Below are 16,421 nucleotides of genomic sequence, written 5' to 3'. Positions count from 1 at the left end.
CTGCGCTCGGCCCCTTGCGCAGGCGCAGTGTCTGACGCTCAGACCCGGCGCAGGCGCACTCGTCTCGTTCCAATTCCTGCTTCCTCAGCCCAGGAGCTCGGCGGGTCTTGGGTGGGTGTAGACAGCCGCGGCGGCTGCGGCGCCGATAGTGACAGTGAGTGCGTGAGACCCGGGCGGAAATGGCGATGGCGATGTCGGACAGTGGGGCGAGCCGCCTGCGTCGGCAGCTGGAGTCAGGGGGTTTTGAGGCGCGGCTGTACGTGAAGCAGCTCTCGCAGCAGTCGGATGGGGACCGGGACCTCCAGGAGCACCGGCAGCGCATCCAGGCGCTGGCGGAGGAGACGGCGCAGAACCTGAAGCGCAACGTCTACCAGAACTACCGGCAGTTCATAGAGACGGCCCGTGAGATCTCCTACCTGGAGAGCGAGATGTACCAGCTCAGCCACCTGCTGACGGAGCAGAAGAGCAGCCTGGAGAGCATCCCGCTTACGTTGCTGCCTGCCGCAGCTGCCGCCGGAGCCGCTGCCGCCTCTGGCGGGGAGGAGGGAGTCGGTGGGGCGGGGGGCCGAGACCACCTCCGAGGCCAGGCCGGTTTTTTCTCCACCCCCGGGGGCGCCTCCCGCGACGGCTCCGGTCCAGGCGAGGAAGGAAAGCAGCGCACTCTCACTACCCTGCTTGAGAAGGTGGAAGGCTGCAGGCATTTGCTGGAGACGCCAGGACAGTACCTGGTGTACAACGGGGACCTAGTGGAATACGATGCCGACCACATGGCCCAACTGCAGCGGGTGCACGGCTTTCTCATGAACGATTGTTTGTTGGTGGCTACCTGGCTGCCGCAGCGGCGGGGGATGTATCGCTACAACGCTCTCTATTCCCTAGATGGTTTGGCCGTAGTCAATGTCAAGGACAACCCGCCCATGAAGGACATGTTCAAGCTGCTTATGTTCCCCGAGAGCCGTATTTTCCAGGCCGAAAATGCTAAAATCAAACGAGAGTGGCTGGAAGTGTTGGAGGAGACCAAGAGGGCCCTCAGTGAGAAAAGGCGAAGGGAGCAGGAGGAGGCAGCGGCCCCTCGAGGGCCACCCCAAGTGACTTCCAAGGCCACTAACCCATTTGAGGATGACGAAGAAGAAGAGCCAGCTGTTCCTGAGGTAGAGGAAGAGAACGTGGACCTCTCCATGGAATGGATCCAGGAGTTACCTGAAGACCTGGATGTCTGCATTGCGCAGAGGGACTTTGAAGGGGCTGTTGACCTGCTGGATAAATTGAACCATTACCTGGAAGATAAGCCTAGCCCACCTCCTGTAAAAGAACTAAGGGCCAAAGTGGAGGAGCGAGTTCGACAGCTCACTGAGGTGCTGGTTTTCGAACTCTCCCCAGATCGTTCCCTGAGAGGTGGTCCCAAGGCTACTCGCAGAGCAGTTTCGCAACTGATCCGGCTGGGCCAGTGCACGAAGGCCTGTGAGCTATTTTTGAGAAACAGGGCAGCCGCTGTTCATACAGCAATTCGTCAGCTTCGCATTGAAGGCGCCACTTTACTCTATATTCATAAGCTGTGCCATGTCTTCTTTACCAGCCTTCTTGAGACTGCAAGAGAATTTGAGATTGATTTTGCAGGCACTGACAGCGGCTGCTACTCCGCCTTTGTGGTCTGGGCAAGATCAGCCATGGGCATGTTCGTGGATGCTTTCAGCAAGCAGGTGTTTGATAGTAAGGAGAGCCTCTCAACAGCAGCTGAGTGTGTAAAAGTGGCTAAGGAGCATTGCCAGCAACTGGGTGATATCGGACTGGACCTCACCTTCATCATCCATGCCCTTCTGGTGAAAGACATCCAAGGGGCCTTGCACAGTTACAAAGAAATCATCATTGAAGCCACTAAACATCGCAACTCTGAAGAGATGTGGAGAAGGATGAACTTGATGACGCCAGAAGCCCTGGGTAAGCTCAAAGAAGAGATGAAAAGTTGTGGGGTAAGTAACTTTGAGCAGTACACAGGGGATGACTGCTGGGTGAACCTAAGTTACACAGTGGTTGCTTTCACCAAACAGACCATGGGCTTCTTGGAAGAGGCCCTGAAGCTGTATTTCCCAGAGCTGCACATGGTGCTTTTGGAGAGCCTGGTGGAAATCATTTTGGTTGCTGTTCAGCATGTGGATTATAGTCTTCGATGTGAGCAGGATCCAGAGAAGAAAGCTTTTATCAGACAGAATGCATCGTTTTTATATGAAACAGTCCTCCCTGTGGTGGAGAAAAGGTTTGAAGAAGGTGTGGGGAAACCTGCCAAGCAGCTCCAAGATCTGAGGAATGCATCTAGACTTATTCGTGTGAATCCTGAAAGTACAACATCAGTGGTCTAATGCTTGGGTCTGTTTATATGTATGTATAGAGAGAGAGAGAGAGCTTATATATTATTTATATTTATATTAAGTTGTATTAGCATACTCTTTATAGTTTCAAACACAACTTGAAAATTAAAAGTGCCCTCTTAGAATACAAAAATCAAAAAGAGGAAAAGTTAAATTAAGCCCAAATAACAAAAATACTGGAATTATTAAAACATATAGTATGCTAGCTATCCTTTTAAATTATGCTGATTCTCTTCTGAAATTATGGTCACACTATACACTATAGAATTTCAGTTTTATCCTTTGATAAAACACTTTTTGGTTTTTTTTTTTTTTTGAGATAGGGTCTCACCCTGTTGCCCAGGCTGGAGTACAGTGGCAACGTCACAACTAACTGCAGCCTTGACCTCCCAGGCCCATGCAATCCTCTCACCTCAGCCTCCCATGTAGCTGGAACCACAGGATGGCACCACCATACCCAGCTAATTTTTGTATTTTTTGTAGAGATGGGGTTTTACCATGTTGCCCGGGCTAGTGTTTTCTTTCTTCTTTTTTTTTTCCGCACAGTATATATTATACAGCAGAGTAATAATATCTATAAACATAGAGTTTATGTTGTGAAAATTTTCCCAGTTCACTAAAAGGTTTCCTAAAGGGTACAGTGCAGTATAAAACACCCTGCCTCATTTATTTCTCCTCAAAACATTGGACTATTTGGGAAAAAGAAAAGCGTTGGGAAAATTGGTTTTAGGGTAAGTTTTAGTCAAAAGAATTCTTTCTTGAAACTAGCTGGTGTGTGGATTCAGATACTCTGATCCTTACAGAATCCAAGAGGAAGCTTTCATAAAAACAATTCAGCAACTATTTCTAATATTATTTGAATGGCTAATTTTCAGTTGCTAATTAGCAGCTTTGTAATACTTGATTCAGGAGCGTTTACTTGGAAATCCTAAGGACTATAATAAAATTTTTCAACATATTTCTAAATTGCGTGAGTTTCCAACTGTAGCTTTTGCCTTTGTCACATTTTAAAAAATAATAATAGGCAGGACACACTGGGGACTCTGGCAGCAGTTACCAGGTTTTAGCTGCCACCGCTTCAGTTTAAGATACAGCTGTCCCATCCTCCCCCATTCAGGGTAGGATATATAGTGGCCTAGATGTCATGCAAATGGAAAAAGAGTTTTAACTGAAATATTTATTTAGATTTCAGGGTCTAGATGGATGGGAAATTAGAAAAACATATGCAAATCTCAGTGTTCTCACTATGACTACTCTGAGCAGAGATTCGGTTTTGTTTCTTTTTGTACCAAAGTGAAAACAGGTGAGACAATGTGCCCAAAACAAAGGGAAGACGAGAACCTTCTGTGACTTCTAAAATGTTCCATGCTGCATTTTTCTTGGTTTTAAACATGAATATAATGCTTCAAATTGTTTAGTAAAACAAAATCAGAAATGTGAGCTTCCCAAGGTTTCTAAACTCGCTTCTATTGTATGTTCTATAACATTCCTTATACTTTGAGAGAAACTATGCTTGCTGTGATCCATTTTGTCTCTAGCTTCTAGTTGCTTCTATTGGTGTCCATAAGCACCAAATTTGATGCCCATGATTTCAAAAGGTCATTTCTTTTATCTAAATGAAAATGGTGGTACTAAGACTGTGAAAATTATGTGAAACCTAAAATAGTTGCCAAAATGGCTCAGGGTTGTAAAATTCATTGACTTAATTATTCATGTGCCAGATCAACCCCTTTATTTTCGCTTTAGCTATGCATATTTAAAATATTGGAAAGTATCAGATTTACAGATTTTCTTTTGACTAATTTTTTTCACATAACTTTAGGATTTTCGAAAGTTATAACCATAACTGGATATCTTAGCTGAGCAAAGGCAGTTATAATTTGTCTTTTTAAGATCACTGGAAATTGTTAAAATTTTGTGGTAATTATGATTATTCTGTGCCATTTACAGTTTCTAATACTATACTGTATGAAATATGTATAAATATATGATGCTGGGTCTGTGAAATGATACTTCTGAAATCAAAATTCCTCATAAGGCATGAAGTTGTAAAAACTTAAATGTGTATAGTTAGATATTTAAATGGTTGCTTCTTCATAGAATTGTCTGCTTTTTGAAACTGGAAGTACAGGATTTTCTTCAGGTAAAATCTGTGTGTTCCAATTACAGTTGTAGCTGAAGGAAGTATGCTTTTGGTAAGTCAATTAGTGTGGTAAGTTGACAAAAGACCCCCAGTGTTGTACCCAGACAGAACAATTATGTTACATTCCTCTAAGTGGAGTGGGCTTTCTTCTCTAATTATTTTGTTTTATTAAACTCAAAGACAAGTTCTAAAAATTGAATGCAATGAGAGATTGTCCAGAAATATAACATATACTAAAATATACCACTTAAGCATTGATTGACTTTTCTTGTTTACTTCAAGAATATAAAACTTGTCACTTGAGCTTGGAATCATGGGCTTGATTGAATTAATTACTCTTGGGAAAAAAGGCACCTTGTGGCATTAAGTCTCGTTTTGATTAAAGCCTCATTTCACATAATTGCTAAAAACTCACTTTTGTTTAATATACTACCTATAGTTTAATTATCAGCACTTGTATTTTGTAACTTGATATCTTACCTAGGATTGGGAATTTGGGACATGACATGTACTATAAAAGTCAGTCTATGTACATATTGCTTATTGATGTGCTGTGATATGAGGGAATCTGAAATGTTTCATAAAAATAAAGCTTAAACATTGTCTTACACTGGATAAAAGTGATATTACAATATTATATCTATTGCTCTTCTTTAGTATTCAATATTTTTATATTCTTGTTACTGAAATATTCTTTGAAGACCTTAGTTTTTTGTTTTATTTATGTGGGGAGGATAGTTAGGAAGCAGTTTGCTAAATTAAGTAAGTGTTCTGCTTACCATCAGAATTGTGAATAAATCAGATCTCAATTTTTTAAGATTTCCTTGAATGGAAAATTTCAGAGGTACAAAATGTGAATTTATTCTAAAAAAGTAGATTTTATACCATCTGCACATTTCTAAATAAATAAAATAAAATGTAGGCCACAAGACCTAGGAACTAAATGACAAGGCTCAGCTTTTTTTTTTTTTTTTTTTTTTGAGACGGAGTCTTCCCATGTCGCCCAAGCTGGAGTGCAGTGGTGCAATCTCTGCTCACTATGTCTGCCTCCAGGGTTCAAGCCATTCTCCTGTCTCAGCCTCCTGAGTAGCTGAGATTACAGGTGCCCACCACCATTCCCGGCTAATTTTTGTATTTTTAGTAGAGATAGGGTTTCACCATGTTGGCCAGGCTGGTCTCGAACTCCTGACCTCAGGTGACCCACCGGCCTCGGCCTCCCAAAGTGCTGAGATTACAGGCGTGAGCCACCATGCCTGGCCAGGCTCGCCCTTTTGAAAGTAATATGTATATACTGAGGAAATTATCTCATATTTAAAAGTATCGAATGCTATGCTTCATATTGACTGTAATGTGGGAGTGCAGAAGACAAAATAATTTTAAACATACTTTGTCCTCTTAAGATGCTTAGAAATTGGAAAAAGTCAACAAATGTAAGTGAGAGAAAAATGCACAGCTGTGTACAGTGGGAATACCAAGAAGGAAGAGAGCAGTGTACTTTTAAGGAGTTCAGAAAGTTCTCATGGAATTGTTGGCATTTGAGCTGGTCCTTGAAGAATGGACAAGATTAAATGTGCAAAGAAAAAGGAAGAGGAGGACCTGAGCCCAAGGCACAGAAGTGGGAATGTGGGTGTCATATGAAGAGACCTTCCTGGATAGATTGCAGAGTTTGGAAAAGCGTAAATAATCCACACTTGCCTACAAAGGAAACTTCAATCCATATGCAATGAGCAGAAGAATTAAAGTAAAAAGTCAAAGTCCTCATACCCCAACAATCCCACTCACCAGAGGTAACCACTAGTAAGAATTTCATATACATATTTTTCCAGAAATTAGATCATACTCTGCATACAGTTCTGTATCTTGATTTTAGTCACTTAGCAATTCGGTGTTTTTAAGACATCTCACATCAGTACCTCTAGCTGTACCTCACTGGGTTTTTCTTCTGCGATTGGGTAGTAACCACAGTGAATGAATATATCATAATTTTGCATTTTCCAATTACTTGGTTGGCTTCAAGTTTTGGTGATTACAAAAAAAAAAAAAATTCTGAAAACCTGTGCACATCCTCATATTTGCTTACGTGAATATACCTATGGGATGTATTTTTAAAAATTACTCTGCCAAACTACATTTTAAATTTAAGCATTACCAGTTGCTCATCAGGAGCGTTAAATCATCTTAAGCTCTCTCCAACAGTATAGGAAAATACCTGTTTACATGAATGCTCATAAACCTGTATTCATTCATTGTTTAATAAGAGTAGTCTTGGCTGGGCACAGGGGCTGAAGTCTGTAATCCCAGCACTTTGGCAGGCTGAGAGCGGATCGCTTAAGCCCAGGAGTTCGAGACCAGCCTGAGCAGCATAGGTAGACCCCCGTCTTTACAAAAAATAGAAAAATTAGCTGGGAGTGGTGGCATACACCTGTAAGTCCCAGCTACTTGGGAGGCTGAGGCAGGAGGATTGCCTGAGCCCAGGAGGTTGAGGCTGTAGCGAGCCATGATAGCACCACTGCACTCTAGCCTGGGGGACAGAGTGAGACCTTGTCTCAAAAAAAAAGAGTCATCTTATTAGTAATAATACTCATTGTTACTAATCTTCTCTGTGAAAAAATAGCTTCTAGGTTGTTCTCATTTTTGTTTGTTGGTTGGTTTTTTGAGCCAGGGTGTCTCTGTGTTGCCCAGGCTGGAGTGCAATGGTGCTATCGTGGCTCACTGCAGCCTCAGCCTCCCTGGCCTTGCCCAAGGGATCCTCCTGCCTGGCTAATTTTTAAATTTTTCTATAGAGACAGGACAGAGGTTGGGGGGTGGGGTGTTCACTTTGTTGCCGAGGTTGGTCTTGAACTCCTGGGCTCAAGCAATCTTCCCACTTCGGCCTCCCAAAGTGCTAGCATTCTAGGCATCAGCCACCATGCCCAGCTTCTAGTTTTGTATGTAATTATGAGTGAGGTTGAGCAACTTTTTCTGTTAAGCTTCCTGTTTATATATTTTGCCACTTTTCTCTTAGATTACCTGTGTATTGTGATTTTGTGGGAGTTTATTGTATATTTAGGAAATTAACCCTTCATGTGTACTGCTGTAGTTTTTCTTAGTTTGTCATTTGTTTGTATAGCCATGTATTTATTTTCATAGTATGGTAAATTTTAACCTGTTACAACGCCAGATATATGTGGGGTTTTTTCTTTATGACTTCTATGTTTTGGGTTAGACTTGGGAAGGCCTTATCCACACTCAGATTCTAAAAATATGTTTTTCTTCTAGTAATTTGTTATATTTTAATATTTGAAGTTTGCTTCATCTATTATTCATTTTAAAGTAAGTGGTGATGGCCAGGCACGGTGGCTTACGCCAGTAATCCCAGCACTTTGGGAGATGGAGGCAGGCAGATCACCTGAGGCCAGGCTGGCCAGCATGGTGAAACCCCATCTCTACAAAAGTACAGAAATTAGCCAGGCATGATGGCAGGTGCCCTATTCCCAGCTACTTGGGAGGTTGAGGCGAAGGTTGCAATGAGCCGAGATCGTGCCATTGCATGCCAGCCTGGGCGAGAGAGCGAGACTCCCTCTCAAAAAAAAAAAATGTAAGTGATGATGTCAGAATGCAATTTTCCCACAAACAATTAGCAAATTTTCACAACAATTTTGAATTGTCCTTTTTACCCACTGATTTGAAATGCCACTGATACTTCTATTTCTGTTCAGTAACAAGCTATTTTGGTTAACTGTAGTTTTGAAATTTAATAACTGGTAGGGCTGGTCTCATTCTTCTGTCTCAAGTTTTTCCCAAACACACTCGTCCCTTTGGTCTGTGGGGAACTGGTTGTAGGACCTCCCTCATATACCAAAATCCACAGATGCTCAAGTCCCTGGTAGAAAATGGTATATTATTTGCACATAACCTATGCACATCCTCCTGTATGTTTTAAATCATCTCTAGATTACTTAGATGAGACTATCGAATACTATGTAAATGCTATGTAAATAGTTATACTGTATTGTTTAGGGAATAATGACATTTTTAAAAGTCTCTACATATTCAGTACAGACACAGTTTTTTTTTAAAGTATTTTTTATTCCTGCTTTGTTGAATCCGTGGATGCAGAACCCATGGATATGAAGGGCTGACTATATTCTCACATATTTATTATTCAAGTTGTATTTTGAATGATTTTATGATAATCTTTTACCGAAGGGCCAACTGTATTCTCATGTTTATTATTCAAGTTGTATGACAATTTCATATCAGCCCCCAAAGAATTGACATTTGGATTGAAATTATATTGAGTCTCTAGATTAATTTAGGGAGAATGGACATCTTTATAATTTTGAGTCTTCCTATCCATGTATATGCAACTGTTTTGTATTTCAGTGGCATTTTCAAATTTTCTTCAGGTAGGTCTCTTTCTTGGTCTTTATTCCAAAGCATGTCATCTGTTAACGCTTTTGTGAATGGAATGTTTACCTCCATTATGTTTTCTGATTGTACATAGAAAATCCTGATTTTAATTACAAATATTGTAACCAGTGCCTTATCTAATTATTTTATCAATTTTAATAGTTTTCTGGTTGTTCCTTTGGTGTTTTCAAGTATACAATTATATCAATTGCAAATAAAGATTATTTTACCTCTTTTCACTTTTCATACATCTTATATAGTTCTCTTAGTAGTCTGTGTTAAGATAAACATCCAAAGCTATGTTATATAATTTTTTTTGCTCAGTATTCATGGGAACATTTTTCCTATTTTGCCTTGAAACATGATGCTGGCTTTTGATCATCATGTAAAGGAAAAAGTCTACTGTTCCAGCTAACTGAGATTTGTGGGTTTGATCTTTTTAGTTCAGGAATGCATATTGAGTTGTCAAGTGACTCTCAGCGCTTACTGAGCAAATCATTATTTTTCTCTTCAATCATATTAATGTGGTGTTTAAAACAGTTTTAACACTGAATCACATTTACACTCTATGAGTCAGTTTTGTTTGGTTGTAATATATTATTAATATATTGCCCAATTCCGGCCGGGCGCGGTGGCTCAAGCCTGTAATCCCAGCACTTTGAGAGGCCGAGACGGGCGGATCATGAGGTCAGGAGATCGAGACCATCCTGGCTAACCCGGTGAAACCCCGTCTCTACTAAAAAAATACAAAAAACTAGCCGGGCGAGATGGCGGGCACCTGTAGTCCCAGCTACTCGGGAGGCTGAGGCAGGAGAATGGTGTGAACCTGGGAGGCGGAGCTTGCAGTGAGCTGAGATCCGGCCACTGCACTCCAGCCTGGGCGACAGAGCGAGACTCCGTCTCAAAAAAAAAAAAAAATATATATATATATATATATATATCCCAATTCCAATGAATATTTCATTAGGATTTTTGCATTGATATTCATTATCTATATTGGTCTGTGGTTGTGTGTACACTACCTTTGTCAGGCTTTTATTCACAAAAAGACTTGTTTTAAAGGTATGTGGAGCATAATAATAATGCTGAACTGGTAGGACACATTCCCATTTATTTTGATTCCTAAACAATGAGAATGAAAAAATACAGTGTAGTACAGGTGGCTTGTATCACTTCAAATCATAATTAGCCACTCTAAGCTTAGGGACAGTGTAAGTTCTTCCCAAAAAGAGATAAACAGAAACTCTATTGAATCTCATCCCCATTTCAGACTATATCAGAGCTTGTATGGGATGTGGAAGACGTTTTTGTATGTCACGTGTATTCTGTATTTATTGAGAAATGTGTTATACACACACAGAGAATATTTGCAATTTTTGTATTCCCATCAGCTTCCCTAGAGCAGTGTTGGGCATAGCACAGACAATTGATAATTGCTAATTGAATTAATACTATTAGATATATTGCTTTAATAACTAATGACAGTTCTCATTTATTGGTGCTTAGCTTGCACCAGACACTTTACACACATTATCTCATTTAATCCTCACACTAACCATGGAAAATAGGTGTTGCTATGCCATTTAAAGATAAGGAAAGAGGCCAGGCATGGTGGCTTACGCCTGTAATCCCGGCACTCACGGAGGCCAAGGCGGGCAGATCACTTGAGGTTAGAGTTCAACCCCATCTCTACTAAAAATACAAAAATTAGCCGGGTAAGGTGGTCAGTGCCTGTAATCCCAGCTACTCAGAAGGCTGGGGCATGAGAATCACTCGAACCTAAGAGACAAGGTTGCAGTGAGACAAGATCTCACCACTGCACTCCAGCCTGGGCGACAGAGTGAGACTCTTATCTATAAATAAATAAATATAAAGATAAGGAAAGAGACTCAGAGGGATTGCTATTTGGCCAGGTGTCTTGCTGCTGAGTGGCAGAGCCAGTATTCAAGACCACGACCCTGTTCATCTCCAAAGCCCATGTTCTTTTCACTCCATCTTTAACTAAACAATTATGTGTAAGCACCGTGTTTCATATCAGTGCTTCTAAGTAAATATTCTGAAGACAACATTTTCTTGATGTTCTCAATGAGTAAGAATCAGAATCTTTGTCATGAAAAACTATGACAAAGAATCTGTGAGCCTTCACTGCAGGGATCATTTATCAATGATAATGATGCTCCTAGCAATGTGGTGCATCTTTATCAGATTTTATTTAATCTTCATGTCAACCCTACCAAGGAGTTGATGTTTTGTGAATGTAAATAAATTGCAAGCAATCCGGCTTGCAGAGGGTCCCCTAAACGGGTACTAAGCAACATCTGAACTCAGACAGCCTTCCTCTAAGGCTAGTATTGTTAGGCACTGAATTATATTATTGGATTTTAGTATTATAATGTTGACACCTCACTAGTATAGACTGATCTTTATTTCAAGGGCATATCAATCCACAATTTTAGGTACCCTGTTAAAAGTACAGGTACTGTATTACCATATTTTAGAGAGTATTATTTGTGGTTTTCCTTTTTTAAAAAAGTAGCAAATTGAAGTTTATGAGAGAATTAAAACCAAATTATTTCCATTAATACCAGTCAGTACATCATTGAATTCTGTGCAATTGGGAATACTACATAGATTCTCAAACATGCAGAAACTTCACTGGGCATTAAGATAGGTATAACTTAGCTCTTGCAATAGGTGGGTGAAATTCCTAAAAACTGAGTGTGAGTGACATTGACACAGGAAAGCCGCAGGAAAAGAGCATGTTTTTTCCTCATGTTGTATTCGATCAGTTGACCTAATAAGTTGACTTAGTTTCAAATCTATTAGTTTACCTTGCTAAACACATTAAACAAAGTCATACAAGCCAAGCCAGTCTTGGCAAGTCTCTTAAAGTTATCTGCATACATATTCTCATTGCTGGTGGGAATTTTGTAATTCAAAATTTTGTAATTTTGAATTCTGTAAACTGGGACACCTCTTGTGGATGGCAATTGGTAATATTCATTCAAGTTACAAAATGTACAAAACTGTAGAAGTTATTTGACCCAGCAGTCCACTTCTGGGAATTTATCCTGCAAATACATTTGTGAGCTTCATAAATGAAATGTGTTCATTAAACGAATGTATATGATTTATGAACAGATGTTTTATTGCAACACTTTTTCTTCTTTTTAATTAAATAAATTGTTTTAATTGGGAAGCCTCCTGAGCCAAAGTAGGCTCACAGACTTTGTGCAGCACTTTTTGTCATAGCAAAAGATGGGAAATTACCCAAAGGTGTATCCATAGGAGATTTATTTAATAAACTCTGGTGCATGCATACAATGTAATACTATGCAGCTTAAAAATGAATGTGCCCTGTATGCACTGATGTGGCAAGATCTCTAAAATATATTGTTAAATGGCAAGCAAGGTGTGCAACAATGGTATAGTATGCTACTTTAGGAGTAGAAAAGGAGAAAATAAGATTGTAAGTAATATTTGCTTATATTTACATACAAATTCTGAACAAGTATCAGCGGGTAAAGCTGAGTAGATGGGGAGAGGGATGGAAAAATATGAATTTTCATTTAGAAAACGCTTGAATATATCACCTTTTAAAAACATGAAATAAATACACGTGGTGTCTTAAAAATAAGATTTACTCTTTCCATTTTGTAATATGTCTTTCTGGCACTTTTTTTCTATATGTATGTGTTAATTCAGAGAATACATATTTTTAAAGATTTTTTATTTTTTTAAATTTCAACATACACAAAGGAACAGAATAATATAATAAATCCCTATATACTCATTACCGAGCTTCAACAATTATCAGTATTCTGTCATTGTTGTTTCAGCTATACCTAACAACCCTCCACCCCATCCCCACTGGGTTACTTTTTGCAATTTGTTGGAACATAAATTTACACACATTAAAATGAACAAATCTTAGCTCTCCAATTTTGAAAAAGGGATCTCTTCCATGTAAAAACACCCCGTCACTATATAGGACATTTTCATCTCTCCAAATAGTGATGGTGTTACCGCTCTTCTGTATGTCTGTTCTAGTTATTATATAAAACCCTTTTTCCCCCGGCTTCTCTTTTGGAAAAAAGAAATCACATTTTCATTCATAATTGTGAGCTGTAACACTTAGGCAGAGACCCTGAGCTATATCAAAGGAAATGTTAGCCACATTTCTGCAATTCTAGAGTTCCAGCCCTTGCTACAGCGGGGTTAAGCTGTGAAGGGTACTATGGGAATTTGGGTGTGGTGGTGACTCTGTTCTTTCTTCAGAGGCTCCTAACTTGCGTCATGAGATGAAACCTTTAAGACTGCACTGTCAATACGGAAGCCATGTGAGATTTTAAAATTTTAAGTTCATTATCAATTAAATGAAAAGTTTAAATGCAGCTCCTCAGTTACACTAGTCCCATGTCAAGTGCCCAGTAGCTACCTGTGGCTAGTACCATACTGTACAGCACAGATTTAGAACATTTCACTGGATGGCTTATCTAGGGGATGGGAAGCAAGATGGGCCTTCAAGGAGGAGGAAAGTGAAGTGTGCAAGGTGCAGAACTGTAATCATGAAAAATGTTAAACGTTTTACCTTTGCCTCAAGTGTACCGTTCCGCCACTGTCATTTTCTCTCCTTTTAAAAGAATCATTTCTCTCACTTCATGGTTTATTTTCTTTTTACTTACAGTTTCATTCACTTTTTTAGTTCCAGTCTTTCATTCTCTTATTCGCTTTCTCTTGCTCTTTCTTTTTTCATTTAATATGATTTATTGATTAGCAGGAGAATTTCGCTTCCAATTATGGAAGGCATTTCTGACCAACCCTTCCCTGAGAACAATTAGAACTACTTTACACGTTATATATGCAAAGAATATGTCTGAAGGCTGCAGTAGAGTTAAAAATATATATATCTGGTCTGAGTTCCTGGTTTCTGGCATAGAACTTCAACGAACCTTGGCATTTCCTGAATGATGAGATGTTTTTGTTATGCTAATACGGTGACTCCTATTTGGGTCCTTAGATATCTTCAGGATTAGGGCTGGTCACCAGAAAATTGACCATATGAACATGGAACTGGAATGTTAATTTCCTGCCCCGCTTCCCTCCACCACCCCAGAAGAGGTGGAGAAACTGGAGGTTGAATTCAATTACTTGCCTAATGATTTAATCAAGCATGCCTATGTAATGAAACCTCAACAAGAACTGTACATCGAGGATTGGGTTGCTTCCTGGTTGATGAACATATTGATGTACTGGGAGGATGGCACACCTGGACTCCAGACTCCACAGGGACAGTCTCCTGTTTCCCCAACTCCCCTCCAGATCTTACCCTATGCATGCTCCATCTGGCTGTTCCTGAGTTGTATCTTTTACAATAAAAGCTGTAGCTATAAATATAGCACTTTCCTGTGTTCTGTGAGTCATTCTAGGAAATTATCAGACCTTGGAGAGGGAGTGTCATGGGAAGCCCCAAATTTATACCCTGGTGGGTAAAACTGTGCGTGGCTTTGGGACACCCGAGGACTTGTGACCTGCATTTGAAGTAGGGGCAGTCTTGTGGGGTCTTGTTCCCCATGGCAAATCCATATGGGTCTGCAGCAACCGCAATTCTTGCCTCCTCAGACAAAAAGAAGTTGACTAAGGGACATAAGGCAGGAGGAGAGACTGAGGCCAGTTTTAGAGCAGGAGTGAAAGTTTATTAAAATGCTTTAGAGCAGGAATGAAAGGAAGTAAAGTACGCTTGGAAGAGGGCCAAGCATGCGACTTGAGAGATCAAGAGCACGGTTTGACCTTTTGCCTTGGGGTTTTACCCATTGGCATGCTTCCCGGGGCTTGCGTCCCTTCTCGCCTGATTCTTCCCTTGGAGTGGGCTGCCCGCATGCGCAGTGGCCTCTAGCGCTGGGGAGGTGAGCATGCGCAGTGTGTTCACTGGGGCTGTTCACATGCTCACTTGAGACATTCTTCCCTTACCAGTGGGATGCCCCTAGAAGGTCATACACCAGTTAAACTCTGCCATTTTGCCTTTTCGGGTGCACGCTTGAGCCAACTCACCCTACCCCTGAGATCTTATCGGGAAGCTTCTGATCACCAGTTTCAGCTGTTTGTGTCTAGTGGGAGACACCCGTTCCTGGGGCCAACTGCAGCCAACTGCAACCAATTATTATTTTAGCGAGACAGTTAACCGCGTGACCATCACCTGATGGTCGCCAAACATTCCTGGTCCAGGGTCTCTCTCCTGCTCAGCTCATGCCTAACTATCTACTATAACAGTCTGTGTTAACTCTGTAGTTAATGTCAGAATTGAATTGGATTGTAGGACACCCAGTTGATGTCAGAGAATTGGTATTGGCACTGTGAAAGGAAAATAAAATCTCAGCACCCCAGTTCACTCTGCCAAAAGGAAAAAAAAAATTAAGCTGAAATCTGAGTCATGCAAGAAGCTGCCTTTCCTTTTGTTCCTAAGCAGATAGCTAACAGCTAAAAGGTTAAATATCTCCACAGGTAGAGCACTTTACTTATGTAAAGTGCTGATTTACGGATCGCAAATGAATACTGCCCTACCTGCTCCTTTTCTCTTGCAACACATAAACTCAGTAAAGTGACCATATCCTCCCTTGTTCCCCTCCAGCCCACTTTTCCTCTAATCATCTTTGGAGAAAGGTATAAACCACAGACTGTTTCTGTGGTTCCATGTTGCTTTCTTCTGGGCATGTCCTTACCTTTGGCAAAATAAAGTTCTAAATCGACGGAGACCTGTCTCAAATACTTTTTTAGTGTATGTGCTCATTAAGGCATTGTAGAGAGCTAAGAAGAGAGTAAAAAATTATGGGATCAAAATCCAGAAGAAAGAAACCCAGTGAGATGAGCCCAGCCTCAGATGGTGTTTATTTCCTAGGGCCACCTGCCAACTTCACAATGCTACTGGTGGAGGATCTTGACTCCAAGTTGTCCAGGTTCTCGGTGTTTCAAACAAAGAATTGGACAAAACGCACAGTAAAGCAAGGAAAGAAAGAAGCAACAAAAGCACAGATTTATTGAAAATAAAAGTACACTCCACAGGGTGAGAGCTGCCCAAGCAGCAGCTCAAGGGCCTGGGTTACAGAATCTTCTGGGGTCCAAATACCCCCCAGAGGTTTCCCATTGGCCATTTGGTAGGCACCCCCTGCAAATGAAGTAGTGGCTCACAATCAGTCTGATTGGCTGCAGAAAGCAATCAATCAGAGGCTGAAGTGAAGTTACAAAGGTTACACTATGCAAAAGTCTGATTGGCTACAGAAAGCAATCAATCAGAGGTACTTTAATTTTCCATCTGCCAGGCAGGAAGGTGAGGGTAGAGGCTTGCAAAGGGAGTAGCCTCTGGTCCTTTTGTTACTCAGGCACAGAAGGTTGGGGTTTTCCTTTCAATTCAGTTCTAGGAAGTCAGCATGAATTGGCCTTAGTTTCTCTGCCTCCAAAACCTATTCTCCTGCCTCAACAAGGAATGGCTGAGAAGTTGAAACAGGCTGTCAACACATACTTTA

General features: G+C 40.8%; 1 protein-coding gene across 1 annotated transcript; it reads left to right on the top strand.

Annotated features, from left to right (window-relative positions):
* The first annotated feature begins 58 nt into the window (after positions 1-58).
* EXOC8 (exocyst complex component 8) lies at positions 59-5,146 on the top strand. The gene has a single exon (XM_025383219.1). The coding sequence runs from the start codon at positions 180-182 to the stop codon at positions 2,355-2,357; it is 2,178 nt and encodes a 725-aa protein (XP_025239004.1). The 5' UTR covers positions 59-179; the 3' UTR covers positions 2,358-5,146.
* The last annotated feature ends 11,275 nt before the right edge of the window (positions 5,147-16,421 follow it).

This window comes from Theropithecus gelada, chromosome 1 (genome assembly GCF_003255815.1).
Source record: "Theropithecus gelada isolate Dixy chromosome 1, Tgel_1.0, whole genome shotgun sequence".
NCBI lineage: Eukaryota > Metazoa > Chordata > Mammalia > Primates > Cercopithecidae > Theropithecus > Theropithecus gelada.
Note: the sequence above shows the minus strand (reverse complement) of the source record. Positions and strands in the feature narration are given on the sequence as shown.